This window comes from Motacilla alba, chromosome 17, assembly GCF_015832195.1.
Source record: "Motacilla alba alba isolate MOTALB_02 chromosome 17, Motacilla_alba_V1.0_pri, whole genome shotgun sequence".
Lineage (NCBI taxonomy): Eukaryota > Metazoa > Chordata > Aves > Passeriformes > Motacillidae > Motacilla > Motacilla alba.
The window spans coordinates 3,568,011-3,594,958 of record NC_052032.1 but is presented as its reverse complement, the minus strand read 5'-3'; the positions used below and the strand labels follow the sequence as shown (position 1 = coordinate 3,594,958).

At 52.9% G+C, this 26,948-nt stretch overlaps 2 protein-coding genes across 3 annotated transcripts in view; one reads left to right on the top strand and one right to left on the bottom strand.

Annotated features, from left to right (window-relative positions):
* Positions 1-26,948, top strand: part of ASTN2 (astrotactin 2) — a 323,686-nt gene that overhangs the window by 195,826 nt on the left and 100,912 nt on the right. The window contains exons 14-16 of the mRNA XM_038156713.1: positions 10,118-10,242; positions 10,589-10,693; positions 12,125-12,304. Of these exons, the coding sequence (XP_038012641.1) occupies positions 10,118-10,242; positions 10,589-10,693; positions 12,125-12,304 (410 nt within the window). The remainder of the gene's footprint in view (positions 1-10,117; positions 10,243-10,588; positions 10,694-12,124; positions 12,305-26,948) is intronic.
* Positions 17,841-25,387, bottom strand: TRIM32 (tripartite motif containing 32). 2 transcript variants are annotated; one of them, XM_038156307.1, is made up of 3 exons: positions 24,752-25,387; positions 23,570-23,682; positions 17,841-22,723 (listed from the first exon to the last, which is right to left on the bottom strand). In XM_038156307.1, the coding sequence occupies exon 3, from the start codon at positions 22,654-22,656 to the stop codon at positions 20,722-20,724; it is 1,935 nt and encodes a 644-aa protein (XP_038012235.1). In that variant the 5' UTR covers positions 22,657-22,723; positions 23,570-23,682; positions 24,752-25,387; the 3' UTR covers positions 17,841-20,721. The 2 variants fall into 2 exon arrangements, with proteins under 2 accessions (XP_038012235.1, XP_038012234.1); XM_038156306.1 differs by lacking the exon at positions 23,570-23,682.

Genomic DNA, 26,948 nt, shown 5'->3' with positions numbered 1-26,948 from the left:
GAAGGGCGCCTCAAATGCTGGGCTCAGTTCTGGGCCCCTCACAAAAAGAAGGACATTGAGGTGCTGAAGTGTGTCCAGAGAAGGGAATGGAACTGGGGAAGGTTCTGGAGCACAGGTCCATGAGGAAGCTGGCGGTGTTTACCCTGGAGAAAAGGAGGTTCAAGGGGAGACGCTGAGAGGTTGGTCTCTTCTCCTGAGTGACAAGCAATAGGACAAGGTGAAACAGCCTCAGGTTGCCCCAGGTGATGTTTATACCGGATATTTGAAATATTTCTTCACCAAACTGGTGTCAAGCCCTGGCACAGACCGCTCAGGTCAGCAGTGAAGTTATCCCATCCTTGGAGGGATTCAAAAGGCGTGTGGATGTCACACCTGGGGATGTCATTTAGTGGTGGCCTTGGCAGTGCTGTGGTAATGGTTTGACTCTGTCATCTTGAAGGTCTTCTCCTACCTAAATAATTCCCTGGTTGTATGGACAGGAGAGGAGCGATGAGAGGTTGGCACTGGGTACTTGCAGAACCAAGAGCTGGGCTCTGCTCCCCTCCTGGCTTCGGCAGAGATGTGGTGATCCATGTGCCACCCCTCCTTGTCACTGCTCCCTTCATGGTGCCCAGCCCTGCCAAACTTGCCTTCACTGAGCCAGGCTCTGGTGGCACCCAGGAGCCTTCCCCTTTCCCTGTGCTGTGGGGAGCAGTCCATGGGATGGCCTCACTGGCCTTTCTCATCTCTGACTTTTATGATATTAATTACAGTGGTGGTACTGCACAGTTAATCTGCATTATTAAGAGATGTGGTGGAGATTGGTTTTATGATAACAGCTCAGATTTATGGAGTACCTTTCATCCCAGGGGGTCTTTATGGGCTTTATAGCCTTGCAGAGAGGCACTGCTCCTTCTTCCTTCCTCCTCTCTCAAGAGCTGCAGCTGCTCCTGGGCCATGGGAGCTCTGTACCCACTCAGGACACATGAAAATACAGCTTATGTTCCGCTGAAAAGCAAGAGGAGAGTGAGACAAGAGGGTTTGAGGCAGTAAATTGTGACTTTAGGATGTGATAGCAGCATTTTTCCATCGTCTTATTGGCTCTGTGCTGGTCCCCTTTAGCTGGGCTGTGGGTTTGTGCTGCTCACACCATGGGGCCCCTTCAGTGTCACCTCCAGGGACAAGGCTGACGTTCAGCAGCCCGTCACTGCTCTTCCTTGCTAGTGCAAGCGCTGCTTGATGGAGATTCCCCATCCAAGAACTAAATCAGCTTGACATTGACTTAGCAATGTGAATCCTTGCTCCAGGCAATGCAGCCAGGAACAGTCACCAGCGTGGGGACATCTGAGCACTCCACAGCTATGCCAGCTGTCAAGCCATACCTGCTTCCGAGGTAGCAGCAGGGCTTGGATGCAGTCCTCAGTGCAGCAGAAAATCTTGTCTTCCCCTTTCCCACCCCAAGTGTCCTTCCCAGAGGTGGAGGATTTGCTGCTCTGCCTGTTGCAGTGTAGCTCGTGACTGCATAACCCTGAAAGCAAGTGCTGGGTTGGGGCTTTGGCCCCATCAGTTGTACCCAGTGTCCCAAAAGTGGTGGACAAACTCTGCTGGGAGCCCTCCTGTCCCCTGTGCCACAATCCAGAGCCCCTAAATCTTCCTCTGCTCCTGGGCAGTGTGACCTGGTTTGGATGCTGGTGGCTCTGTGCAGAGGAAAGCTGGAGCAGGGGGTGGGGACAGGCCCAGCATCGCTCACCCTCCTCCCTGTGCCCCAGCGATGCTCTTTGCTGCTGTGCCCTGCCCTGCAGGAGGAGTGTCCCAGGGGCTGCTGCCTTCAATAACACCTCCCTGGAGAGGAAAGCTCGAGGTGTTTGTGCCAGCTCATTTCCCCCAGTGTCACTAGAGGACACGAAATAACATGACCTGGACACACAGCTCTCTCAAGGCAAAAAGAGAATTTTTAGTTTCTGAGTCCAATATTTACAGATTTCCAGAAGTGACAGTGGATTGGAGGGTGACAGTACCACCTCTTCAATGACACTGGACAAACCAACAGTCCATCAAATTTCCCCTCCTCCACAAAAGAATGCAAAGCAATAAGTTATTTACATAAAGTGTGTGAGAAAGTTTGTTACAAAAATGTAAACATCAGAAGGCTTAGAAAAGCTTAAAAAATCAGGGCAACACCCCCAGCACGGGCTGAAGGAGCCCAGCTCAGGCAGAACAGCCTGTGTGCCTGGCCCCAGCTTGGCAGGGCACGCTGTCACTTGCTATCTGTGCCCGTGGGCAGCAGGCAAACATCTGCAGGGTGTGCCAGCACTGCCACTTGTCATCTGTGCCCATGGGCAGCAGGCAAACATCTGCAGGGTGTGCCAGCACTGCCACTTGTCATCTGTGCCCGTGGGCAGCAAGCAAACATCTGCAGGGTGTGCCAGCACTGCCACTTGTCATCTGTGCCCATGGGCAGCAGGCAAACATCTGCAGGGTGTGCCAGCACTGCCACTTGTCAGCAGGCACCCGGAGCATGATGGCTGCAGAGCTGGGAGGAGGGAAGGGATGTGGGCACGTCGCTGAGCCCAGGACTGGGGCTTGGCTCCTGGCACCACAGTTCCCTGGGAGGGTGGCAGGGGTGAGGTCACTGCGGGTGCTGTCACCTCATCCTGTGCATAGTTTTGTGGTTCTGTAATTAGGGTCACACACAGAAACGCAGCTCTGCAGCTGCAGTGACAAATCCCAGCTAATTCTCCATGTGTTCTGGCTGCCTGGCAGTGCTGCTGCTTGTGGAAGTGTCCCCTGCCTGGGTAGTGCCTGTCCCTGTCCCCTGGGGACACCAGGCTGGCGATGGTCTGTGCTGGCAGAGCCGTGGGCTGGCCAAGCACCCTGCACGGGCACTTTGGGCAGGCACTGGGGTCACCCTGGGCTTGGGATGGTGGCACAGGGATGCTGGCACAGCTGCAGCCCGCACTGGTGTACGGGAGGTCTGCTGTGGAGGGGAAGTGGGAGCAATAACTGTGCTGAAATGACATTGTCAGAGTGCCAGTATATGAAATGTGTGGTGGTATTGCAGCCCTGCTGTTGCCTGTGGCTGTTTTTCTTCTGCTTCTAATGACTAATAGAGAGAAGACAAAACAATTTCTATTAGTTTCTCCCACGCCGCAGTGGGTTTCTTATTTTCCAAACCTCATTAGAGTTTGTAATACCATGGTGGTAGTCAAGAGCAGTCCGAGTCACCCTGGAGGGAGAGAAGAAGTGAAGAGATATGATGTGCAGCCCAGTATTAACACTGCTCCTGGCTCATTTCCAAGGTCCCTCCTGATTCCTTTCCAAACCTTTATGCCTTATCTTCATCTTAAAGGTTAACAGTGAAGCTTAGGAGAGGGGAAAAAAGAGAAATGTTTAAGATCTCAAATTGTTAAAGAGAATGGATGTGTGTGCTGAGTGGAGAGCTGGGTCTGAATTTACATTGGAAAGGCAAATATTAATATTAAAAGGCTGTGCTTGTGCTTCCCAGGGCACCACAGCTGGGGTGAGTTTCCCTGGAAAACTGGGGCTGCTGGTGCACAGGGAAGCCACTGGCTGCAGGATGCTGTGCCCAAATCCCAGAGGAACCTGGATCAAGTCAGGCACCAGTCTCCTTGGGAAGCCCCAGTGGGTAGTCCTGGCTCCTCTGGAGTCAGAGGGAGTTTGGCATTTGTTGTCTCCTCACAAACAATGCCAAGGAAAGCGCCAGGAGGAGCAGCAGTTGGGAAAGGATTGCAAACGGCACCCAAACAACCTGTGGGAGAGGATCCACAGCCCTGGCTCAGCTCAGCACTGCAGTCTGCACCCACAGGACGTGTCCAGCCTGGCTCCAGCTCTCTCAGCTTGGACAAATCATTCCCATAGGGAAGCTGTGCCCAGGTCACCTCACACTGGCCACAGCCTGGTGGGCAGGAGCTCCATGAGCTGCTCCAGGAGGTCTGGCTGTGGTCTCCATCGAGTCCTGAAGAGCTGGAAGTTGCTGAAATTATGGGAGCTGACAAGGTCAGAGCCTTTGGCTGTCAGTGGTGACAAAGCTAATTCAGGGAGACACCTTAAAGAGCAGATACATGGAACAAGACATGGATCCTGCTGGCAGACTCTGAGCAGCTCCAGCCCCTTGCAGATGGGCAAATTTCTGCCCATCCACAGGTGTAGGGTATTCCCCAGACCTCCCACTCAAGGAGGGATGGCACACAGGCCAGATATCTCATGGTGCTCCTGCTACCAGGTTCTAGGCTCAGGACAAGGCTGCTGAACCACTGGGAGGGTGGGCAGGCCCTGGCACAGGGTGCCCAGAGCAGCTGGGGCTGCCCCTGGATCCCTGGCAGTGCCCAAGGCCAGGTAGGATGGGGCTTGGAGCAGCCTGGGACAGTGGAAGGTGTCTCTGCCATGGCAGGGGGTGGAATGGGATGAGTTTTAAAGTCCATTCCAACCCTGTTGGAATCACAAATCCGTGAGCCTGTGATTCTTTTGCTTTTCTCCAGCCACGAGTGTTTCTGATTGTTGCTCCCAGCTTCTCCATCTCTCCTCTCAGAGCGAATTCCTTTGTGTTTCCTTTAGAAATGGCTTCGGGAGAGGATGCACTTTTTCTCCATGGAGGTGGTTGATGAACCTCACGTTCACTCAGTGCCACAGTGGTGGCACCACTGGCTGAGCTCCCTTCAGTGCTCAGTGCCATTGCTGAGCCCGTGTGGCTCTGGGAAGGGCTGTGGTACCTGGGGGGAGTTGGGAGATGCTCTATGGGAAGATCAGGTGGTGTTGGCAGAGCACAGTGCTGATGGGAGCACAGGAGGTCCCAGCCCCAAGGAGGGTTTTGGGGCTCAGCCTGGGGTGTGTGGAGGGGAAGGTGCTGAGCAGCAGCCATGCAGACACCTCACACGGCCCGGGAGCACCAGGGACCTGGTGTGATTTACCTCCTGAAGCACCTCAATTTAAATGCTAATTCTCCCTGAGCCGGGGGGTAAGGCAGCTGTTGGAGGTGTCAGGCTCTTTACTGCTGGCACTGAAGGGGGACACGGGGGCTGGTCCTATCCACAGCACCAGGGGCTGCTGCAGGGATGATATTGGTGCTCTCCTTTTCCTGCAGCCTGGTCCAACCACACTTCATTGCAAGCAGTGGTTCAGGCTGAGGGGTGGGGAACTGAAGGGGCTTCTGAACTTGGCAAAATCCAGCTGGCCTCTCCTCTTTTATCCTGCCTTGTTCTACAGGAGTGGGGCCTCGCTGAAATTAATGCTCAGTAAATTTGGAGTAAGTAACTGCTGCTTCACAGGGTTTGCATTAAACCTTTATAATTCACCAGTGCCTGAGGTCATGGAGACATGCTGGGGCAGATTTACAGTGTGCTTACCTTCTCCTAAGTGGCTGTGGCAACAGGACACCCTCTTTTCTGTTTCCCAGTGACTCCAGATGATTTTTTTTTTTGGTGATGACAAGCTAAAAGGAAGCTATTTCTCAATGTCCCCGTGTCAGGCTGGGCTCTGCTGATCTTGCAGCCACCCCAGCAGGCAGCTTCTCCAAGGGAAATTTGGGTGCAAAGCTGGCACTAAATAACCTCAAATCTATCGTGTTCTCCCCGAGCCATTGTGGGACAGAAAGAAGTAAGATTAATAACTAATTTTTGCCAGAGCAGGCGTCCTCTCAGGCTTGCATAGCAGAAAGGAGTAGTCACTTTGCTGAACATAAGCTTGCTGGATGATAATGTGATTAACATTTGTAGCTGTGCTGGCTCAGATAAGGGTAATTAAATCTCACGCTTCAGGGCATAAGCTAATCACTTGTGGGGTCACTTTATATATAACATTTATGTATCTACCCCTGCATGAATATACTTGCCCAGGTGCTGCGGTGCTGGGTGTGCATCCTGTGTCGGTGCTGGGTGGAGGCAGGAAGCCCCGTGTCAGCTGCTGCTTGGAACGTGCAGTGGGAGTTGTACAGCTGCAAGGAAGGGTTGGTTTGCAGAGTGCATCCTCAAGGCCGTGCCCTCTGGGAGCAGAGTGCCAAGGGAGGAAGCCACAGCTGACTGAGCTAAAGAGGAGAAGCTGCTCCTTCACCCAGCGGTGTTGCTAACAGGGAAATGAAATGTCAGGCACCAGCTGATCTTTCCCTGCTGCAGGCCAAAATCCCTCTGCCAGCTTGGCTCTGGCTTCGAGCATCTCAGCAAGGAGACATGGTGCCCCAGGGCCAGCAGAACCGTGCCCTGGAGCAGGATCCAGCAGCCATGGCTCAGGCCTGGACGACCACAGCAATCCAGCTCCTCCCCAGGGCCTGCACTGAGATCTCCTGCTCCCCCAAACCCCATTTTGCCCTGGGACACTGGTCCTTGCTGGAGGCTTCCCGCGGGCTGGGTGAGCTGCTGCCAGCACTGCGGAGCGCAGCGATGCAGCCCGGCCCTGCACCACGGCTCTGCTGCATGACCTGGGCTGCTAAAGTTCACAGTCCCCAAAAACACAGCTGGTTTGTGCACCTGGTTTCAGGAGGACAGGAGAACAGGGCCACAGCAGGCTCTTGCTGCGGGAGCCCTGCTCCTGGTACCTGAGCAGTCGCTAACTGCTGTCACCGCAGCAGCACCCGGAGATGTGGGAGCTGCTCTCAGCTGTCTGTGTCACCCAGGCAATGGGTGCATTGTAGAACTCAGCTGAGGATACACCAAGTGTCCATCAAGGCCAGGATTTTGAACTCAGTTTAATCCAGGCAGCTGCCTTCCTCCTCAGCCCAGTATCTGATCTCATAAAGCCTGTGGCCGTTTGACCTTTCCCAGCATCAGGCTCGTTTAGATGGACTCAGTTCCCTCCAAGGCAGGCACGTGCTCTGGGTCAGATGCTGCTGGGAGAAACTGCATTTCCTCGTGTAATGACTCAGTATCTGCAAAATGCCTCAGGAGATGCTCAGATGCCCATCGGGAGAGTGCTGGGGAGTGGATTCCGTGTGCATGGTGCTGGAGAGAGCTGCCTGCTCACTGCTCCAGTGAGTCCTGGGCAGCTGTTCCTATGGGGAGATGCCAGGGACAGAACAAGGGACACAGGAGGATGTTGTGGGGCTGGCAGGTTTGTCTGCATCCTGATCCCACTGGAATAACCCTGTGACCCCCACCCCTGGCCCTGCACCCTGCAGAGGTGCCTGTGGCTCGGCCGTGCCCCAGTTGGAGGCACGTGTGACAGCTCGTGCACAAGCTGCTGTCACATCTCTCCCCTCACCGGTGTCCCTGCCCCTTGCACAGAGCCTGCTGGCTTTGATCACAGCTTCCAAAGAGCAAAAAGAAGTCTGTCAGGAACTCTTTTGTGCCTCCACAGTGAGCAGCGTGCAAGCCACAGGGTTATTTAGAAGGCCCTGTGGAAGAGGAGCTGCAGCCCTCTGCCAGCTGCCAGTCCATGGACGCTGTGCCCTGGGCACACCCCAGCAGCTGTGTGCCCTGCCTGGAGTGTCCCCATCACCACCCTGCCCCTGCAGGCACTGAGGACTCTGCAGAGGGACAACGCTGTGCCCAGACCCTCTGCCCAGCGGGTGCTCCCCCTGCATGGCTTTGGCTCATCCCTGCCTTGGGATGGCAGGGAGCAGGGCCTGGAGGTGGGGAGAGCTGGAAGAGATGCAGGAAGGGCTTGGTAGCAAGAATTCATCGTGGAAGTGCTCATGAAGTCCTGCCTGGCACTGCTGCTCCCTCCTGTGATGGAAGCACACTGTGGGCACGTGCCCACTCCTTGGCTCCCACTTGCCCCTGTTTTTTTCCTTGGCCTTTTGAGTGTGGAACAGTTGAACAAATGGATAACAGGAGTGGTCCTACAGAATGTGGTTGTTCAGTAAATGCCTTCTCAGAGAGACAGCAGCTCTGAGCAGCAGCTGCTGTCTGTGGGTCCCCTCATTCCTCAGCTTCTCCCTCCTGAGCTGCCCAGGCATGGGCTGCCTCATGGATGAGCTGGGACATGCCCAGGGGCAGCTGTTCCACACTCCCCAGTGTGGAACATGCATGGGTCATGGCATGGGTGGGTGCTGCTGAGATGGCTCAGCTGGGGCAGGAGGAGATGCTGCCTCTTTGTGTCTCCTCTGCCCCGTGTCAGGGTGCTGGATGAACAAGAGCTTCTGGCGCCTGTCATGCCATCCCTTTGTGTCCCTCCTCTCCTATGGGACAGCCCTTGGGAAGGTTCCACCAGCCTCCTCCTGGGAACCCTGGTCTTCTCAGAGGTGGGATATGTGGCTGGGCAGGCATGACGCCCCTGGCCCCTGTGCTCATCCTGGGGCAGGATGGGGAGCTGACCTGTCAGGAGAGGCACAGTCCCACACTGCAGGGTGCCAGGCAGGCTCGGTGCAGCTGCATCCTGCTTTTCCATCACGCTTCTCCATGGCTTTGGGATTTGGCAGCGCTGATGATTTCCCTTTTCTGCTGAGGCAGAGGAGCAGAGACACCAACATGCTTCCTCCCCTGTTCCCTACCAACCTGCTTTATTTTGCAGCCCGGTTTCCCACCACCCACACGGCTCCCAGCTCCAGCAGTAATTGCAGCTCCCCATTTGGAATTGCTGTGACAGCAAAGGGCTCAGAGCAGCAGAACATTCCACCATGGGGATCCCGTGCCCAGCGGGATCAATCGGAGATTTGTGAGCATGCTGTGAGTGAGAGGCTTCTCCCCTCAGAAAAACAAAGTACTTTTTTTCTTTTTTGCACTGAAGCAGTACAGAAAGTGAGGCTCCTGAGATGCAGTCAGGTGCTGGTGGCTCTGAAACAGGGGTGTAGCATGAGGCAGGCTGCCTGTGCAGCCAGGGAATCATGGAATGGTTGAGTTTGGAAGGGATCTTAAAGTTCATTTTGTTTCAGCCTTCCTGCCAAGGGCAGGGACACCTTCCACTAGAGCATAGTGCTTAAAGACCCATCCAGCCTGTCCTTGAACACTTCCTTTGCCCCACTCATGTGTGCCTACCTTCAAATGCTCCTGTCCTGCCTTGGGGCTGGGAACATCCCCAGGCTGCTTGCACAGGGCTATGGATTCCTGCTCCCCTCTGGTGCAGCTTGCAGTGGCCACATCTTGGCCCCAGAGCAATGAGAGGACCCCAGGAAAGTGTTCCCTGAAATCAGCATCTCGCTGTGCTGGGACCCATGGAGGTGGCCAGGGTGTCCCCAGTTGTGAGATGACCACAGAATGACTGATCATCCCCCAGGGACAGACAACAGGGGGTAGAACCAGGGAAGGTGAGTGAAATCAGCAGCTGTTTGAAGGAAAATATATTACAACAAATGCAGCTGGGGCAGGCTGTGCCAGTCTGAACCTCCCCCAAGCTCCTGGGGCTGACCTGATTTCGCAGGAACCTCCCTTTCTTCTGCTCTGCTGCCCTTTTGTCTCCACGCCCGGAGGATGCAAAGCCTCCTGGCCTATATTTTGGCTCTAAGATCAATATTTAAAATCCCCCCTCCTGTTTCCTGGGCGCAGGCGCGAGGCATTTCGCTCACCGGGGGAGGCTTGTCTCCCAGAGACCTGTCTGTTCACCATTTCAAATAATTTCCCTGGTACCGTTGTTCTAGAAACAATTCATTAGGGGCCTATTATACAATGTTTTACCTGCCAAGGTTAGAAAAGATCCTGCATGTGTGGTAAAATTGCACTGTGAGCTGCACACGAGAGTGGGTTTTTTTGTGTCTGTCTGTAAAATATACTTTTTCTGCCTTTTGGAGAGTGAGTCACTGGAGGGGAGGGGGGGAATGTAGAGGTGATGATGCTGCCTGGGGAGCCCCAGCAGAGCTTGGTCACTGTCCACATGAAGATGCTGCAGCTGTGGAAAGGGGCAGCTGTGGGCTGTAGCAGCCATTCCTGTTTCCTTGCTCCCTCTCCAGGGGCCCACTTTGAAAATCTGGGCCAAACCCAGTGGCCGGGTCCCCAGGCTGAGAGCAGTTCCATATTTCTGGAGTGCTAATGGAGCTGCAGTCCCTGGGGAGCTCATTAAGCGTCATCTCAGAGGGCTGCACAGCCAGGCTGGCTGGTGGGGAGGCTGCAACCCCCATCCCCTGGCAGGGCTCCTGCTCGAGGAGATGTCCCCTGTCCTCCTGAGCCGCCTGTCCCGCTGCCACCAGGGTGGCTCAGCCCTGCTGCCCAGCTGTGCTCTGCATCGTTGCTTTGCAGTTGTCTTTTTCTCTTTGCAGGGAGAATAACTTCATCAAGGACTTCCCCCAGCTGGCTGATGGCCTCCTGGTGATCCCTCTGCCCGTGGAGGAGCAGTGCCGTGGTGTCCTCTCGGAGCCCCTTCCTGATCTGCAGCTCCTCACAGGTATGAGCTGCCCTCAGGGTCAGTGTCCCAGGGCAGAGCACAGGAGGAACGACCCCTTGGACCCCAGTGTGGCTTCTGAGGGGCATCAGCACCCCCTTTGTGCCAGGGGCAGAAATCATCTGGGGGATGTGTGAGTCCATCCCAGAAGCATCTCCATCCCTGTGAGCTCCCAGCAGTCACAGCCATCCCAGTGCTGGTCCAGGTACCCCACAGCATCACCAGTGAGGCTTCCAGCCCTTCCACCACCCCATTTCTCACCCCTGCAGCACGTAGCAGGGTGGGAGGGAGCATTAAGCACTCCCCAGAGCATGGTCAGCAGTGTCACCCGCCTGCTTTGCCTTTGCAGGGGACATCAAGTACGACGAGGCCATGGGCTACCCCATGGTGCAGCACTGGCGGGTCAGGAGCAACCTCTACAGGGTGAAGCTGAGCTCCATCACGCTCTCTGCAGGTGAGGGATTCCAGGGGCAGGGAGAAGATGGGTGTCTGCATGGCTGGGTGGTGGTTTCCTGCCCCAAGCATGCCCCTGACATTCCCACCTCCATGCTCTGTTCCCAGCACTGCTGCAGAGGCAGGCAGGGAGATTCGCCTCCTTTTTTTTCAGAGGGGAAACTGAGGCAGGGAGTTTGTGCAGCAAGAGGTGAGGTCAAAGCCCAGAGGAAAGCAGTAAGCAACGAGCAGGAAGGATTTGTTTTGGGGTGGCTGTGTATATGTGTATGTACAAAAGCCAGTCAGTCCCTTAAAAAAGGTGGTTTCAAAAGGAGCTGAAGCACTTGGAAAAGCAGGTCATATAAAGCAGGGAGTCACAGATGAAGAAGGGGTGGGTGGGAGGATCCTGCAAATGTCAAAACATTTCACTGCCACGTTTTTACAGCTACGCATTTTGTTTCAAAAATGCTGAAACACTTTGTTGCGACCTGAAATGTTTTGCCTTTTCATTTCAAAATAGCATTTTTTATTTAAAAATCAACGAGTTTTTACATGGTGAGAGAAAGAAAAAAAAGATTTAGTGCTAACAGGCTGCACAGTCCCAAAATGAAATAACCCGCTCAGAGCTGAAAAAAAAAAGTGGGTTCAGCTCAAAATGAATTCTTCTGGCTTTTTTATTAGAACAACCTTCTCTTTCAATAAACCAACCGAGCAACCAGCCAGATAATCTCATTTTGGTGACAGTTATGACGTATTTTCTTGCAGTATGTTTTCCGTTCCACCACTGAACCAAAACGGGGCTCTCAGCCAGCTCTAAGTGATGCTGAAGTGCTGTGAAGTCACCAGTGTCTCCAGGATAGTTCACCTCCACAGAGCAGCAAGGGCCCATGTCCTTGTCCCGTGCCAGAAGTCCCTGCTGTCTGTATGGATGTTGCTCAAGTGACGCCTTGACCTTTGCACATCCACAGAGCTGCCACCAGCCCAGCCCTGCTTGTCCCCCTGGGCTGTCTCCAGCTTTCCCAAAAATAGCCACCGGTTGTGCTGGGTGTTTGCAGTAGGGATGGAACGTCTCTGGTTGTGGATACAGCCAAGCAAAGGCCAAGCACATCCTCTGGGGAGAGTGTTGATGTGCCAGCAGGCTGAAGAGCAGACGAGCTGGCAAGGATGGAGTGTGTGTGTGTGTTTGTGTGTGCACACGTGTTCATGTGCACATCCCTGTAAAATGATCTGAGAAATCTCTTAGGGAGGGGAATCATAGAAGGAAGTCAGAGCCTCAGCCTGGGTAATAACAGGTCGTGGATTCCAAAGGATCAGGTGGAGGCAAAAGAGGAGGAACTGCACCCATGTGGGGCCTTGTACGACCTGAGCAGGGAACCTCTGGGGCTCCTTCCCCTGGGCTGTGGCTGCCAGCCCTGCCTGGCTGACCTGCCCACCCCCTGCCTCCCTCCCGCAGGCTTTGCAAACATCCTGAAGATCCTGAACAAGGACAGCAGCCGGGAGGAGCTGCTCTCCTTCATCCAGCAGTTTGGCTCGCACTACATCGCGGAGGCGCTCTACGGCTCCGAGTTCAGCTGCACCATCCACTTCCCCAGCAAGAAGGTCCAGCAGCAGCTCTGGCTCCAGTACCAGAAAGGTGAGGAGGGTGGTGGGAATGGGCAGGGGCACAAACATCAGGTGTCATGTGCTGGTTTCCATCCATCACCCCCTTTCCCATGCATACACCATCACCATGCTGGCGGGCTCAGGCAGGAGGCTTGTCCCAAACTGAGTGCCCAGTGTCAGCTGGCACGTGTCATTGGCAGCATCCCTGAGCCACCCTGCCTGCTCCTGCCCTTCAGCTTCCACCCTCTGGCTCCATCCTTGCCCAAGGTGATTCCCTTCCCCACGGTGGTCCTCCCCTGCCTGGGGTCAGCTGATGGAGATGTGACATAAATGAGCTGTCTCAGAATGGCTTTGTTTTATTGCTTGTGACAATGACAGTCTTTAAGGAAGTGCATTAAATCAATTGCAGACTCATTGTGCTACACCATAAATAACGAGACACATCATTAAACAGGGCAATAAACTTCAGGACTTTGAAGTAATACAATTAGGTTATGTTTATAAAAACTCCCTTATCGCTGTAGCCTTCCATTTGCCAATTCATCTCTCTCCTCCAGGGAGTCGGGGACATGCCTTGGATCTGATATTTTCTATTCAAAAAATATCTGTGGTGTATCACAGAGCCCACCTTAGGGCTGATGGTGACAGAGGTCATCGGGGCACTTGCGTCCTGCTCTGGTGGCACTGCCAGGAGCAGCCTCACTCTCTGGAACCCAGCAGAGAGAGGTGTTCTCCCACACACTGCCTCCCTTGCTCTTGGCTCATTTTCTTCTCTGTTCCCCCAGTGTAGCTGGTCTTGTAAGCATATTTATAACAGCCTGTGCTCGTTTGTTTGGGTTTTAAATAGTGATAAATGAAGTTTGCCATAGCAATGCCCCTGTTTAGCAGGAGAAGGCACGTGGAGGTGGGTTGTTTATGTACTCATGATGTTATTAATCACTTGCGAGCACTCCCTGCAATCCAGGGGCAAATGTGTTGGTGGGGAGCAGACCCCATGGTCCCAGTGCCATCGCCTGGGACCAAACCAAACCCAGACAAGGGTTTCTCAGGAGAATGAGAGGTGGGAATGTGAGGCAGCTGCTGCAGTCCAGGCCTGGCATGAGCATTGCTGCTGTTCCACGATGCTGGGGCCAGAGGGGACATGAGCAGTGCTTGATCTGGTGGAGAAATATCTCCCATTCCTTCACTCCCTGTCAGGGGCAGCAGTGGCTCAGCGCTCAGCCACAAAGCCCTGGGGTGGCACAGGGCCTGAAGGCAAAGCAGTGCCTCAGTGACAGAATAATTTCCTTTTTAGTCCACGATATGCAGCTGGCCGAGGTGGATCCCTCGCTCCCCACCTGGGTCTTGCCCCCACTCCTGGAGCTGTGCCTGGCTGCCCTGGCATTTGTGGGGCATCCAGAGCATCCTTTCCCAGTGCCTGTGAAGTACCAAAGCACTTGTAGTACTCCAGGGATCCCCTGAGGGGTTGCATGTAATGCCTGGACATAAACTTTTCACTCCTGATTGTGCAACATTTGGGCACCAGGTGCTGGCCCTGACCTTGTGTTTTGTGCATGGCTCCATCAGTGCCTTTGGTAGCTGGTGGGGTCGGTGAGGTTGGACATTGGGGCTGTGGGCAGTGCAGAGGTGACCCAGTGTTGTATTCAGCTCTTTGGTGGCCAGAAAATGCTCTTGGAAGGACATTAAGGATGTTCAGGACTCTTGGGGAGATCAGCTTGTGGACAGAGAAGGTGTCATGGGAAACCCAGGGCTCTGTCCCAGGGAAATCCCAGTTAGCCAAGAGAAAGAGCTTGTTGTTCATGGTAGATGAATTTTATTCCCAACTTCTCTACTGATTTACCCTCGGTTTTGCCAGCGACATAAGGCAGAGAGGAATAAATAGCTCCAGCTAGACAGTTCTGGATGCCTTCTCCTCTCAGAACAGCTCTGGCCTGCCGGGCTCCCCGCTGCTCACCATCCCGTTCTGAGCTGCTCAGTGAGCACACATATGCATCAGCTCTAAGAAATATAAAAGCAGGGCCAGAATAACTGTAATTTGTTAGTGGACAAAACAGGTCACAAAAGGAGGGAGAGAGAAGAGTCTCAAGCTAATTGGAACAGCACCAGCTCTGAGAAGAATGCACATTACGGGGTGTTTGCAGCACTGCACAAAATTATTTTAATATTTTAATCAACTTCATAAATCAATCGCCGGGCCTCAGGAGGAGGCCTCCAACAATAAAGGCACAATCTGCGCTCCAGCCCTAATTGAAAACATGGTTTTGAAGAGAAGCTCACGCTGCTGGTGCCAGGGCAGGCACTGGCTCTGAGCCGGCCTGGAGCTGCCCCAGAGCCTGTGACGTGGGACAGTATCTGCAGAGCTGTCCCTCCTGCCAAGGGCAGGGACAGGGCTCCACCTCTGGCCAGGGACAGCGCGGAGGGGACAGTCTGCTCTGCCCGGAGCAGTGACAAGTGTTCCCTTCCTGCAGGTGGATGAGGAGTATGTGGGGGGAAATGAGGTGACAGAGCAGCCTGCCTTTGTTCCTAAGGGTTTGCAGGAGTGCATCCTGCCATGCAGAGCCAGAGAGGCACGGTGGCACAGCTGTGCACACCCAGCACTGCGCTCCTTCAGGGCAGGCGTGGCAGCATCCCCCAGGCTCCCTCACAGGAACAGCTTCAGTCCGTCAGCACACCAAAGCAAACTCCAATTTTAATGCATGCAGAGTGATTAAAAGCCCATTTTTTTGGGCTGCTTGCTCTGGCTCTGTGCAGCCAAGCAATGCTTTGACACATTGAGTGGCCTCCAAGCAGGGACCTTGAGATCGACCCAGCCATTGATCTGTGCCATGGGAGCCTGCATCGGTTTTCTTCCCCGATGGAGCCAGCATTTAACACTGATGGTGCCTCATTAAGTTGGTAGCAGTTGTGTGAGGACCTTCATTTGGCAGCTGGGACAAACATGATGTCCCCAGCCAGCTCCAGCTGTGTGTAAGAATGTGCTGGGCCTGGTGGGATGGAGGAACTTTGTCACAGTGGTGCTGTGGATTTCTGGAGAAACCAGTGTGGAGAACACCCTGGAGTGCTGGCTGCTGCTGAGCAGTGCCTCCATGGCATCCACACTTCTTCTTTTCCTCTGTTCTGTCCCCACAGTCACTAGGCTGGGGTGGATGAGGTGTTGGGAGATGACACAGGCAGGACAGCTGACCCAAACTGGGCTATTCCTCAGCACACAGTGCCATAATAATAAACCTGAGGTGTAGGCTGGGAGTCACCTCACCTCAGAGACTCAGAATTGTACATCAGGCAAGAGAGTGATCCCTCCATCCAGCAAATGCCCCTGCTGGGAACCATTTCATTCACAGATAGAAGTTCCTCAGAGGTTGGTTGGTCTGTGGTTCCTCGTTCTGGCTGGTGAGGGAGAGAAGAGCTTGCTTAGGGAAGGGGAAGAGCTGCTCTGAGAGCAGAATCTGACAGCCCTGGTGAGATTTCTGCAAGAGCTGTTTCAGTTCCCACTGGAGAAGCCCAGCTGGGAGGCAGGAAGGGATGCTGATGGGCTCAGGATGTGTGTGCCTGGGTGGGGGAGATCCAGAGGGTTTCACTGCCCAGCTGGGAGGTTACTTTAGGTCTGCAGTGAGGGAAATGTTTGTTTTTCTTGAATTTCCTATGATCTCTAGATAGAGTTTCCTTGGCTGAGGCTCCCTGGCCACATTGAGTGCTCAGCAAGCTCAGCCTGTGGCTGCTGCAGATGGGAGAGATGTTCATGTTCCCTCTCAGTAATCGATCATTTATGGGAATAGTCCCTGGAGGGGCTGTGTTCTGGCAGGTCCTGTCACGTTCCCTAAGCCTTTCTGCTCCCTGCCCTGCCCAGTACTTGCTTCTCTTCTCTCGGACAACACTCCATGAACTGCATTTACCTGTAAGAGGTGACAGCTTTCATGCTTTCTTGTGAACTCAGCAGTTTTGACAGGAGATCTTCACAAATACCCTTCACGAAATTAAGGACAGAGCCTGGAGCTCTGCTAAAGCAGCAGTCCACATTCCTCGGAGTGAGGCCTGTGGCTCCCTCCTGTCCTTTCAAGGCTCCATTTGTCTCCCTTCAGGCCTGATACTGCCATTAACACAATTAAGATTGAACTAGTCTGCAGGAACCTGTAGTTTTCCTTTCCTAGATGCAATCAGGTGCATTTAGAAAGCTGTAAAGCTACTTTTTAGCTGTTAAAGGACATAATGGGTTTCCCTTATATGTGTTTGGTCAGAAGTAGAACACACAGAATGTCCCTGGTTTTGAGATCTGTCCCTATGTACAACCACTCTATTACCTTCTTAACACTCTTAATTGCTTGGTTAATGTCATTGTTTCAAACCCTCAGATTTCAACATTTTGTTTGGAGGAGGTAAAACAATCTAGCTGGTTGTCATGAAATTTAGTTTAGACTAGAACATGTGCTGTGAGTAAGTCTGCTAAATGACCTTCTGCACTTCTCATTGTAATCCAGAATTGCCAGGCAAGTTGAGTAATTAGTTGTGCAAAATGAAATAACTTTAAATCCTCACATTGAGTAATGACCCAGAAAAATCACTTAAGCTATACAATAGGAACAACTCAAAGCATCTGGCTTTATTTTTACTTTTGTAGCTCTACCCCCTTTGATGAGGAACAGGCTCTCCTCCTCATGCCTTCATCCCCTGGCTCCTGGTTTTGCCCAGAACAATGTCCGGGGCTCAGCTGTTCTGCCCTAAGAAATCAAAACCCCTGATAAAGCTACAGGGTAGGTGTAACAGCACCACACGAGGGTTGAATAATGTTTGATAAACCAGAAATTCATACCTGCTTAAAGAGCTGAGATGAGCCCAAGTGATGAAATCCTTCACCCAGATCAGGCAGGTGGCTGCCGAGGGAGGAGATGCTGTGGATGTACCTGCAGAGGAAATGTCCCTGCTGACCATCCAGGACCCCCTCTGGCACCATCTGAGCTGGGGTCAGGGCACCTTCACAGCCACACCCTCCACACTCAGTCACAGCAGGCTTCCCCACCAGCTCAGCTCCCATGGCAGAGTTTTGATCTAAAAATAATTTAATCACGGTGCAACATCAGAACAGCCTGAGCTGGTGCCTCCAAGGAGGGGGACTACAAACAGAGGAACCCAGGTGTTTTATACCCTCACAGTGGGGTTTTCTAGGTGAGCTCCCGCTGTGTCCAGTCACCTGGCTGCACCCCAGGTCCCCACTGGCAGACCATGGATGAGCCAGGGACACAGGGCATGGAGTTTTCAGCCAGGCTCCCACATAGAATTGAGCTCCTGGAGCCAGTGAACTCAAACCAGACTTCTGAGACATCAGGCGACAAGGGAGATACTGCCCTCGAGGCAGTGTGAGTTAAGGTACAAAACCACAGCATTTGTTTATAAAGGTGGGTAGGGAAGTGTCAGGAAAAGTTCCACGAGCCTGCCAGGATCAGATTTCTCCTTGGCAACCCGACACATAAAAGGGTCTCGTAGCCACTGTGTTCCCAATCTAATCCCTGCTGGCTGTAAAATCCAATCTGCCACCGAGGGGAGAAGATGAAGTGTTTTAATAAGAAAATGAGCCGTTTGCAATGCACTTTTAATTGGATCAATTTTTCCTTTATTACACAATCTTTAAAAACCAAACACATACGTATGACCAGACAAGCTCTTCCTCCAGATACAGAGCAGGAGCCAAACTATTTCAACATAATCCTTAATTACTCCATTTCACCTCGTTTGGCAGATGATCATGACACTGTGCGGGAGCACCACAGCAAGCAGAGCTCTGTAAAATCATCTCAGTCGAGTTCTGTCAGGGGATGTGCAGACCCTGGGTGATGGACAGCAGGTTTTTATTTTTTTCCCTTTTCTCCCTGAAACCTCAGACTGGAAGAGCTGCAGGCAAGACAGAGCCCCAGGCGCCGACTGCAGTGTCCTGGCCCAGCAGTGCCTCACAGGGTGGTGTTATTTTCTTAATCCTCTGAGTGAGAAACAGATGACAGACGCTTTGTTTGAACTCTGTAACCAGGAACAGGCTGGAGTAACCAACTGCTCAGTTTACTGCACCAGCTTTTAATTTTTTTTCCTTTTAAGTTTTTCCTTTTAATTTTTTTTTCAAGCACTCCAGGAAATGTTATTGCTAGTAGTTGTGCTGTTTATTGCAAAAAAAAAAAATCAACGGGAACAGAATATTACAGAGGTACATATTATCATAGATAATATTGCTTTAATTATTCAGGTCCACAGTAGTCTCCTGTGTGGAGCAGTTCTTGGAAGCAGGAGAAATGTTTAAAAGAAACCAGAAGGAGAGGAACTGCCACTGCCATAAGATTGGAAAAATGCCTTCAGTTACAATGTCATCAACTGCAGCACAGCCCAGTAATCGTAATCATCACCACCACTTCCCCAAAACACATATCCAAGATGAGAAAGGCTCCTCAGATTGCTGTCACATGCCTTGGGCAACTGCCCCCTCCCACCAAAACAGATAAGCAGGGAATGTGAATAGCAATGTGAAAGCTGGCAGCCTTGGCAAGCACACAGAGCAGCTCAGGAGGGAAGGGGGCTGCCTCAGCACCATCAACCACCTCGTGTCTTAGCTCCCTTCTCCACAAGCTTTTTCCAGTACATTATAGCAGGAGAAACTGGAAGTTGCCCTGATGGAAGCTCCATCACACAGCTGTGTTTGTGTGCTCACTCCTTCAGCACTGGCTGAGCATAACAAAGAGAGGGAAAAAAACCCCTCAAATCCCACTAAAATCTGCTTCCTGCATTTTTTCTGCAATCCCTTTAACTGCCAAACATCCAGCTAGAGCAGCAGCAGCTCACCAACCTGTTTCCCTTTGCAGTTTCAGCAGGGAAAAGTATATGGGCTGAAAGAAAAAAAAAAAATCACCTGTTGCAAACATGTTGTAGGACAAGTAGCAAACAATTTGCTGGAGCATGGCAGCCACTATAAAAATAGCTTTTATATTGTCTGTCGTGGCCCCAAATTTGCAACTACGCTGTTGATGGCAACAAATAAATGCACTGCAGTGTAACTATTATCTGTGGCAGATTAACATGCTACCACTGTGCCCTATTTAAATGCATCTTTCCTTCAATAAACTATTCTGGGCGAGCAGCACCACACTGAGGTACACATTTATCAGCCAGGAGAGCAGCACTGTGGGGGCCGTGGTTCACACAGCTGCAGTTTTGTGCTTCATTTGGCCCAAAGCCTTGATGAGCAGAAACGCTGGTGCCTGCTGGTGTCGTGGAAAAAAAAAAAGAATTATAAAAAGAAAAAAAATCTGAGGAATCTAGTGTTTTGCTGTGCAAGGGGAAAAAAGGCATCCCCACTGATGGATGCTTCCAAATCTTAAAAAATAAAAAGTGAAATGGTCCCCCCTGCCCATCCCTATCTCAGAAGTGAGGAACTTGCACAGAGGAGGTGCAGATGAGTGGAAACCTGTTGCTAAATGCAGTGGTCTGGAATGCAGAGTAGTGAAGGTGAACATACAGTACGTTGCATTTAATCTCATTTCCTACAATCTCCCAGTCTTATTCCCCCAGCTCTTCCCCCCTTCCCCAGGAAGTTTTAGGTACCAGATAAACCTTCCAAAGAGAGTTTCCAGGATACATTTAATAGTGAAACAACAGTAAACAGCAACCCTAGGTTTCCCCTCGTTTTTTTTTTCTTTTTCCTCCAGCCCCCTCCCTTTTTAACCCCCCTCTATCTAGCAGAACTCTGATTAGTAATAAAACCCCTGTCTTCTTACAACTCAGGAATAAAGAGGGCAATTTTCTGGCTCAGCTCGGTCTCCCACGATTGCACAGTACTCACTTCACACAGAACAGACACAATTCACAAATGGCACGACGGGGCAATCTCCTGAACACCAGAAAAATGGGAGAGACAACCCTGCCTCGTCAGCGTGGAAGCAAAGCTTCATCTCCGTGCAGCTGAAGTGGCCATTTCGTTTTATGCAGTGCTGCAAGCACAAATTGCTCTCTCTAGGAGTTGCCCAGACAACTGCTACCCAGTTCCTTGCAAGTGCCACAGGATTGCCTCTGCTAGTTCTCTAAGGGAAGGTGATTTAGAGCAGTCAGTCAGTGTTTATGGCACAAAGAAAGATGCAATGGTTGAAGCTGGAAGTGTAGGAGATGTGTGGCATAAGGAGGTGAAGAGGTTTACGGAGTGACTAGTCACAAGAACCAAGACTGCAAAGGATGGATCCTTTCCGTCACGCTTGTTCTTACTTGTAGGGGTTTTATATAAAAAAGAAGAAGAAAAAGCAGACCACCACCACCACCACAAAAGCTATTTTGTTTCTAAACACAGAACGTGATGACCTCTATGCCAAATCCCCTTCAGCTATGGCACAATCTTCCCGAAGGCTTGACACTGGTTCCTGTCGGATTGCAAGGAGGCTGCAAGGATCTCCACTGCCAAGACAGGCTTTGCTTGCAACCAAGCCTTTAAGGGGTGGAGTATCTTCTCAGGTGGTAACTGTAGATCTTAATGCAATGATCCCAACAGTCCAGCACCAGCAGCTGCCCTTTGGGAGTAACAGCAATACCTACCGGGCAGGTGAGTCCCTCCCGGATTAGGATGTTGTAGCCTCCTCCTTTCGGAAAATGCAGGATTTCCTTACGACTGCTGTCAGCAACGATCAGGTCTCCCCTGGAATCAACACACATCCCAGCAATGCACCTGAAATCCTCATTCTCAGAGAAGAAATGGCTAATCTGGCGTCCCAGCTGCCCATCTGGGCCGACAGAGCCGATGGAGAAGCCTCCTTCCAAGTGGTGCTCGTACTGCCGGTTCTCCAGGTTGAGCCCCAGCCCCTGAGTGAAGTAAATGGTCCCTTCGGCGTCGCAGGTGACAAACTTGGGGCGCACGGCGCTGCACAGGCAGCTGTACTTCACCACCCCCACGCCACGGTCCACGGTGAAGCACCAGAGCTTGCCCCCTTCCACGTCGGTGACGACGAACTGGCCCGAGGGCAGCGCGGCGATGCCCCAGGGCTTGCTCAGCTGGCTGCGGTGACACGCCACGCAGTGGCCATCCATAGTGTACACCTTGACAGAGTTGTCGTAGCTGTCTGTCACACCGATCAGCCCGTGGCAGTTCATGGTGACAGAAAGGGGGGTCAAGTTGGGCAAGTCTGCTCCAAGGAAACTCAGCACAAAGCTGTCGATGCCACTGGGGCTCCGGCGGATCTCCTTCAGGAAGCCCTTGCGGGTAAAAACCTGGATTCGGAAGTTGCCCCGGTCTGCCACGAGCACCTCGCCTTGGCTGGTGACGTGCAGGCTCACAGGGAGGTTGAACATGCCTGGCAGGCTGCCCTTGGAGCCCATCCTCTTGATGAAGGAACACTGCTGGATGCTGGTGGCCGCTTCAGGTATCCTTGGCTTGGCTGGCGAGGAATGGGGGGTGCAGCTGGGCTCCTCCTGCACCAGGTCAGGCTCCCTGAAGGAGGATGCAGCATTTTCCATGAGAGATTCCTCCACGTTAACGGTCCGGGGTTTCTTCACCACCTGCCCAATCTGCAGTGGTCCCACATGGCTCACCTTAAGGAGTTCCACCTCTTGGAGAGTCAGCTCCCTCGGGAGACTGTTGGTCAGTTCTGGTTCTTCCTCATCTCCTGCCTCCTCCAGGAGAGCTATATCCCCCTGCTTTATTTTGGCAAGGAAATAGTCGCAGCGAGACATTATCTGCACTTCTGCTAAGTTCAGCAGGTAAGCCTGCTCTTCCATCACCTGGTTATTTATCTTCTCCACTTCGGTCAGAGAGGTGGTGAAGAACTTGCGTGACCTGGCCAGTTCTTCCTGGATCTTGCGCTCCTCTTTGCTGTACTCCTGCAGAACCGCTTTGTATCTGGATTGCAGGTCTCTTGAAACATCCTCCAGAGCAGCTTTCCTTTTCTGAAGATCACCCATGAGCTCCCGAAGCCTGGCAAGCCTCGTCCCAAATTCCCTCCTACGCTCCTCAGCAGCCTCTTTGATAGCCATGACTCTGTGTCCCGGGGGCACGTGCGAAGCCTCCTTGCACGGCTCACACAAAACCAAGCTACAGCTCTTGCAGAAGTGTCTCGGCAGCCTCCTCCCGCAGACCTTGCACATGAGGAGTCCCACCACTTCCCCCAGGCCGGCCGTGTCGATGATCTTCAGCACGGTGAGGTTGTCGGTGAGCTGAGCCAAGCTGGTGATCCGCGTGATCTTGCTGCAGAAGGGGCAGCGGATCCCGTTGATGCTGTTTGCCAGGAGCTTCTCCAGGCACTGCTTGCAGATGGTGTGCCCACAGTGCAGCAGTTTGGGCCTCAGGTGCTCCTCGGTGAAGGACTCCATGCAGATGGGGCACTCCAGGACCTCTCGCAGCGCGTCCGAGTTGAGATACGGGGCGGCAGCCATGGTGCTCCAAGGCAGCTTTATCCTGCACAGTGCCTTGTGCTCACATCTATTCCAAGGTGCTCCGATTCTGTCCAGGGAGAAAAAAGGGAAATGTGATTTATGTCACCACCAGCAGTTATGTATACATGCAATTTATTTCTGACTTATCGCCTAACCCTGCAGAAAAAGAAACCCAGTTAGCTTTTCCATGTTGGGAAGGATGGATTAGTCATAGCCAATCTCAGGGTGGGCAAATTTCAAAACTAACTTGCAGCTCCCAGTGCGATGAATTATTCACTCGCAAGATTTGTAAAGGAGCACTGAAAGAAGTGTAATGGCACCAATATGGAAGCCCAGTAGATATTGATGACTGAATCATCTCCTCATGGCGCCCATCTCCTGCTGCCAAGCCTCTGAGTTTACATAATTTACTGAAACCCAGGGAGATTAAACCAGGCATTCAAAATGTTGCACATCAAAGGAGGAACCAGATGGTGCGATGCTTTAGGACATTAATAGATCACCTCTGGAGACCTGCATTCAGATGTGACATCAGATACCAACAAAATGAATGTGCTTGGTTCACTCTGCTTTGCTAGAGAGCCAAAACACATTTTCAAGGTTTCATACATTTGCTTTCATAGAGGAAGTGAAAGTAGCAGGAATGCTCTGTCAGCTTCTACTCATTCTGGGGGTGACTGTGCACGCTGAAAACAGAGAAGGTTTGATGCCAGTGCATCTCAGCAACCTCTGCCATGCTGCACCATGCTTCACGCCAGTTAAACACAGCTCAGGCAGGTATTAGCAATAATGGAGCTAACAGACAACTCCAAACATCTGAACTGCAAACATACTCCCGGCGTTCACTATTAGCTCCTGAACTCAGCTTAACTGCATTTAATTTCTCCTCGTTTCACAATCTCACAACGCTGACCTCGTTCTTGTCCCCTGGTTCAGTTTTACACCGCTCCGGTTGCTGTTCAGCTTCAATCCAGGTTTCTCCACCCTCACATCCCTCCCAGCAGGGAGCAGATCCCAGCAGCTCTCCTGCCAAAGCAGCCATCCATTCAAAAGGAACAGAACAGGGCTCACATCATTAAGTTATTATTCACTAGACTGGGTTTCAAATCCTTTGTTATTGTACTGGTTAGCCACTAAAAAATAGGGAAGAAAACCTTTCTTCTAGGGAAGAGGAGGAGGAGAAGGAAGTAGTTAAGTCTTTGAAATGAAGAGACAGTGGCAGAGGGATGTGAACACACAGCTCTCTCTCAGAAATGGCTGCATGCACACAGCATTCTCACTTCCCTGCTGGCTCTGCTGCCTTTCTCTTTGGGAAAGACTCTGTGTATTTCAGTTTGCTGTGTGCTCCTCTGCAGAAAAACAGCTGCAAGGAAGAAAAGTTCTTTATGCTCATGTAGAAAAGAAAAAAAGCCCCCTAATTTTAATTTGTCAGCTGCAGTTCAGAATCATTAAAGCCCGTATTTCAGGAAGGGATTCAGTGGCATGACAGTATCTCCAGGCACCGCTGGGATCAGCCCAACAGTGGCAGGTTGAGTAGCACGGCCCTGGCCCTGGGGAAGCAGAAACCTGGGCACTGCCATGGAGAACAGAAACCTTCCTCTGAGGGAGGAAAAATCTGTGATTTTAAATGGTTTTAAATAATGAAACACGGGATACCAGGTTCATTATTCTTACTTTCCTTGGAAACACGTCAAAAGACTCGCTTAGGGAAGGACAAGGGAGCAGCACAGGCACCAAGTACTGAGAGTTACATTAAAAGCTACCTTTAAAACAAGTATTTTCATTAAAGAACAACAGCAGATGGGATTTTAAATCAGGCTGGGCTTTTTGAGAGCTGATTTGTATGACATTCTTTTCATATATAACCCCCTTTATTGGAATGTCAGCATGCCCTAGTAATGGGACGTGGTTTTTTTCGTTTTATCTCCCTCTCACACTCGGCTGTGCCTCCATGGAAGTTTCCTTAACAGCGAGTTGTTCTAGCGTGTCGGTCCCTCCCGGGGCAGTTCCTCTGACGCAGAGCAGGGTATTAGAGAAAGCCTCAGCTGAGGATCAAGCCATAAAACCGTGAATTATGCGAGTTTGGTTTCCTTACATTGGGAAGAAATTTCCTGCCGTGGTTTCTCTTGTCACCCGGTAGTTTTTAGTGAGCGTCTGCGGTGAGAACACCGGCTCCACTTGTAATTCAGAGCTCGTGCCATTAACGAGGGAAAATAACGGGGTAATGCTGCAAAATAAGCGCTGCTGACAGCAGTTATCACAACAACAAAACCAGCAGGACAGCCCCTGGGTGTGCGGGGGAGGGGGGGTTTCACTGAAAAATCCAAGGGTTTGGGTCGGAAGGACCTTAACCTTGTCGGGATCGCAGCCGTGCCGTGGCAGGGGGAACGCGTTCCACCAGCCCAGGCTGCCCGGAGCCCGTCCGGCCTGCCCCGGGCCCTGCAGGGACGGGGCGGCCACGGAGTGACCCGAGCCGCAGCCTGCCCGCCGTGCCCGCACAGAGCCGCCGCCCGGGCTCCGTCTGCCCGCAGCCGCGGGGGCTCCATGGCAGCGGGCCCGCCGGAGCCCCCTCTGCTCGGCCGCCGCGCTGCTGCCGGGGGCAACGGGGCGAGGCGGCCCCCTCGCTCCTACCGCTCAGCGCGGCGGGGCGCGGCCCGGTGGCCCCCTCCCCTTCCCGCCGTTCCGTCCCCTGTATTCCATCCCCTCCACGCCATTCCCGTCCATCCCGGCCCGGCCCGGCCGTCCCCTCACGCCGCCCCCCGGGGGTCCCGCCGTGCCCGCCCCGCCCTGCAGGGGGCGCCGCCGCCGCCGCGGCCCCGCGCGCGCTCCTCACCTGCCGCTGCTCCGGGCCGCGCCGCTCCCGGCGTGCGCCGCGCGCCGCGCGTCACGTGAGCGCGCCCGCGGGGCCTGCCGGGAGATGTAGTCCGGGGTGGGGGGACACCGGGGGGGACAGCGACACCGGCCCGGGGGGGGGCTGTGGCGGAGGGGAGGGGCCCCGGGACGGAGCTCGGTCTGCCGGGCCTGTGCTGCGGCTCGTTGTGAAAGGAAAGCTTAAAAGTTACAAAGGGGAAGCAGGAATGTCTTTTCGGATTGGGGTTCTTTTGGTTGTTTGGTGGGGTTTTTTTTTTTGGTTTTTGGGATTTGGTTGGGGTTTTTTTTGTTTGTTTTTGTTTAATCCGGTTGTTACGTGTCATTTCGGCACACGCGAGCTGTTCACTGCCCTTTCCCTGATCAGGCAGCACTGCTGCAGGATCAGCCCCTTCCCCTTCTCTTTCACCTTCCCTTCCCTTCCTTTCCTTCCCTTTTCTCTACTCTTCTCCTTTCCCTTCGTTTATTTCCCTTCCCTTTGCCTTGCATTGTCTTGCATTCCCTTTGCATTTCCCTTCCCTTTTCCTTCCCCATTCCCTTCCCCTTTCCCCCTCCCCCTTTCCCTTTTTCTCTCCCCTTCCCTTTCCCCGGCAGGTTCCTGAGTGTTCCATGGGTTTTGCATCACCTGCTGAAAGGTGTGTTTCTGTCCCATGCGGTGCCCCGGAGCAGCCCGTGGGCTCCAGGACAAAGAGGGCTGTTTTGGGGCACAGCTGCAGCCGTGAGCAGACGCTGCAGGCTGGCAGGGGTAGCCAGAGGCAGGGATTTGTCCCCTGGCCTGTGCCTGGGCTTGCCTCGTGTTTCCTGAAGCTACTATCACCATCAGGAGCACCGACCCCATCCCAGCCCCATTTCTGCTTGATGTCATGAACCTGCTTTAGGGATGACAAAAACCCCCTCTGCTGTGACCCTGCGGGGCTGCGGGGCAAACTGAGGAGTGGCAGGGCTTGGGGCTTCCTCTGGGATCAGGGGAAGCCACGGGACCGTGTCCTTCACAGGCAGCATCCTGTGCTCAGCCCTGGGCTGACGTGCAGCCGGAGCTCTGGAGGCTCGGGCTGGCAGGAATTCAGTGCCTGGGGAAGAGGCAAGCCCTCAGTTTACCCATTTCCCCAAATGCCTCCGCGTGGCCTCTCTGCCTGCAGCGCTTTTCCACTGCTCACCTGCTCCAGCCGCCCCGACCTGCATCCAAGGAAGCTCTTGCATAATGCAGCAAGTGTGGCCACCGTCTGCTCTTGGTGGCTTTTCCACTTTGCTTAGAAAAGAATAGTTCATTTGGAAGGGACCTACATCCCTGGAGCAGCAGTGTGGGCAGCGGGTGCACTCAGAGGCAGCAGGAGCAGAGGCAAAGCCTGGCCAGGGTTGCAGAAGAAAACGAGGGAGATTTCTTTTTTTTTTATTATTTTATTTTTTTACTGAGTCCCCTGTTT

Coding starts and splice junctions, on each gene's coding strand:
- TRIM32 (XM_038156307.1), bottom strand. CDS start 22,656: ATGGCTGCCGCCCCGTATCTCAACTCGGACGCGCTGCGAGAGGTCCTG.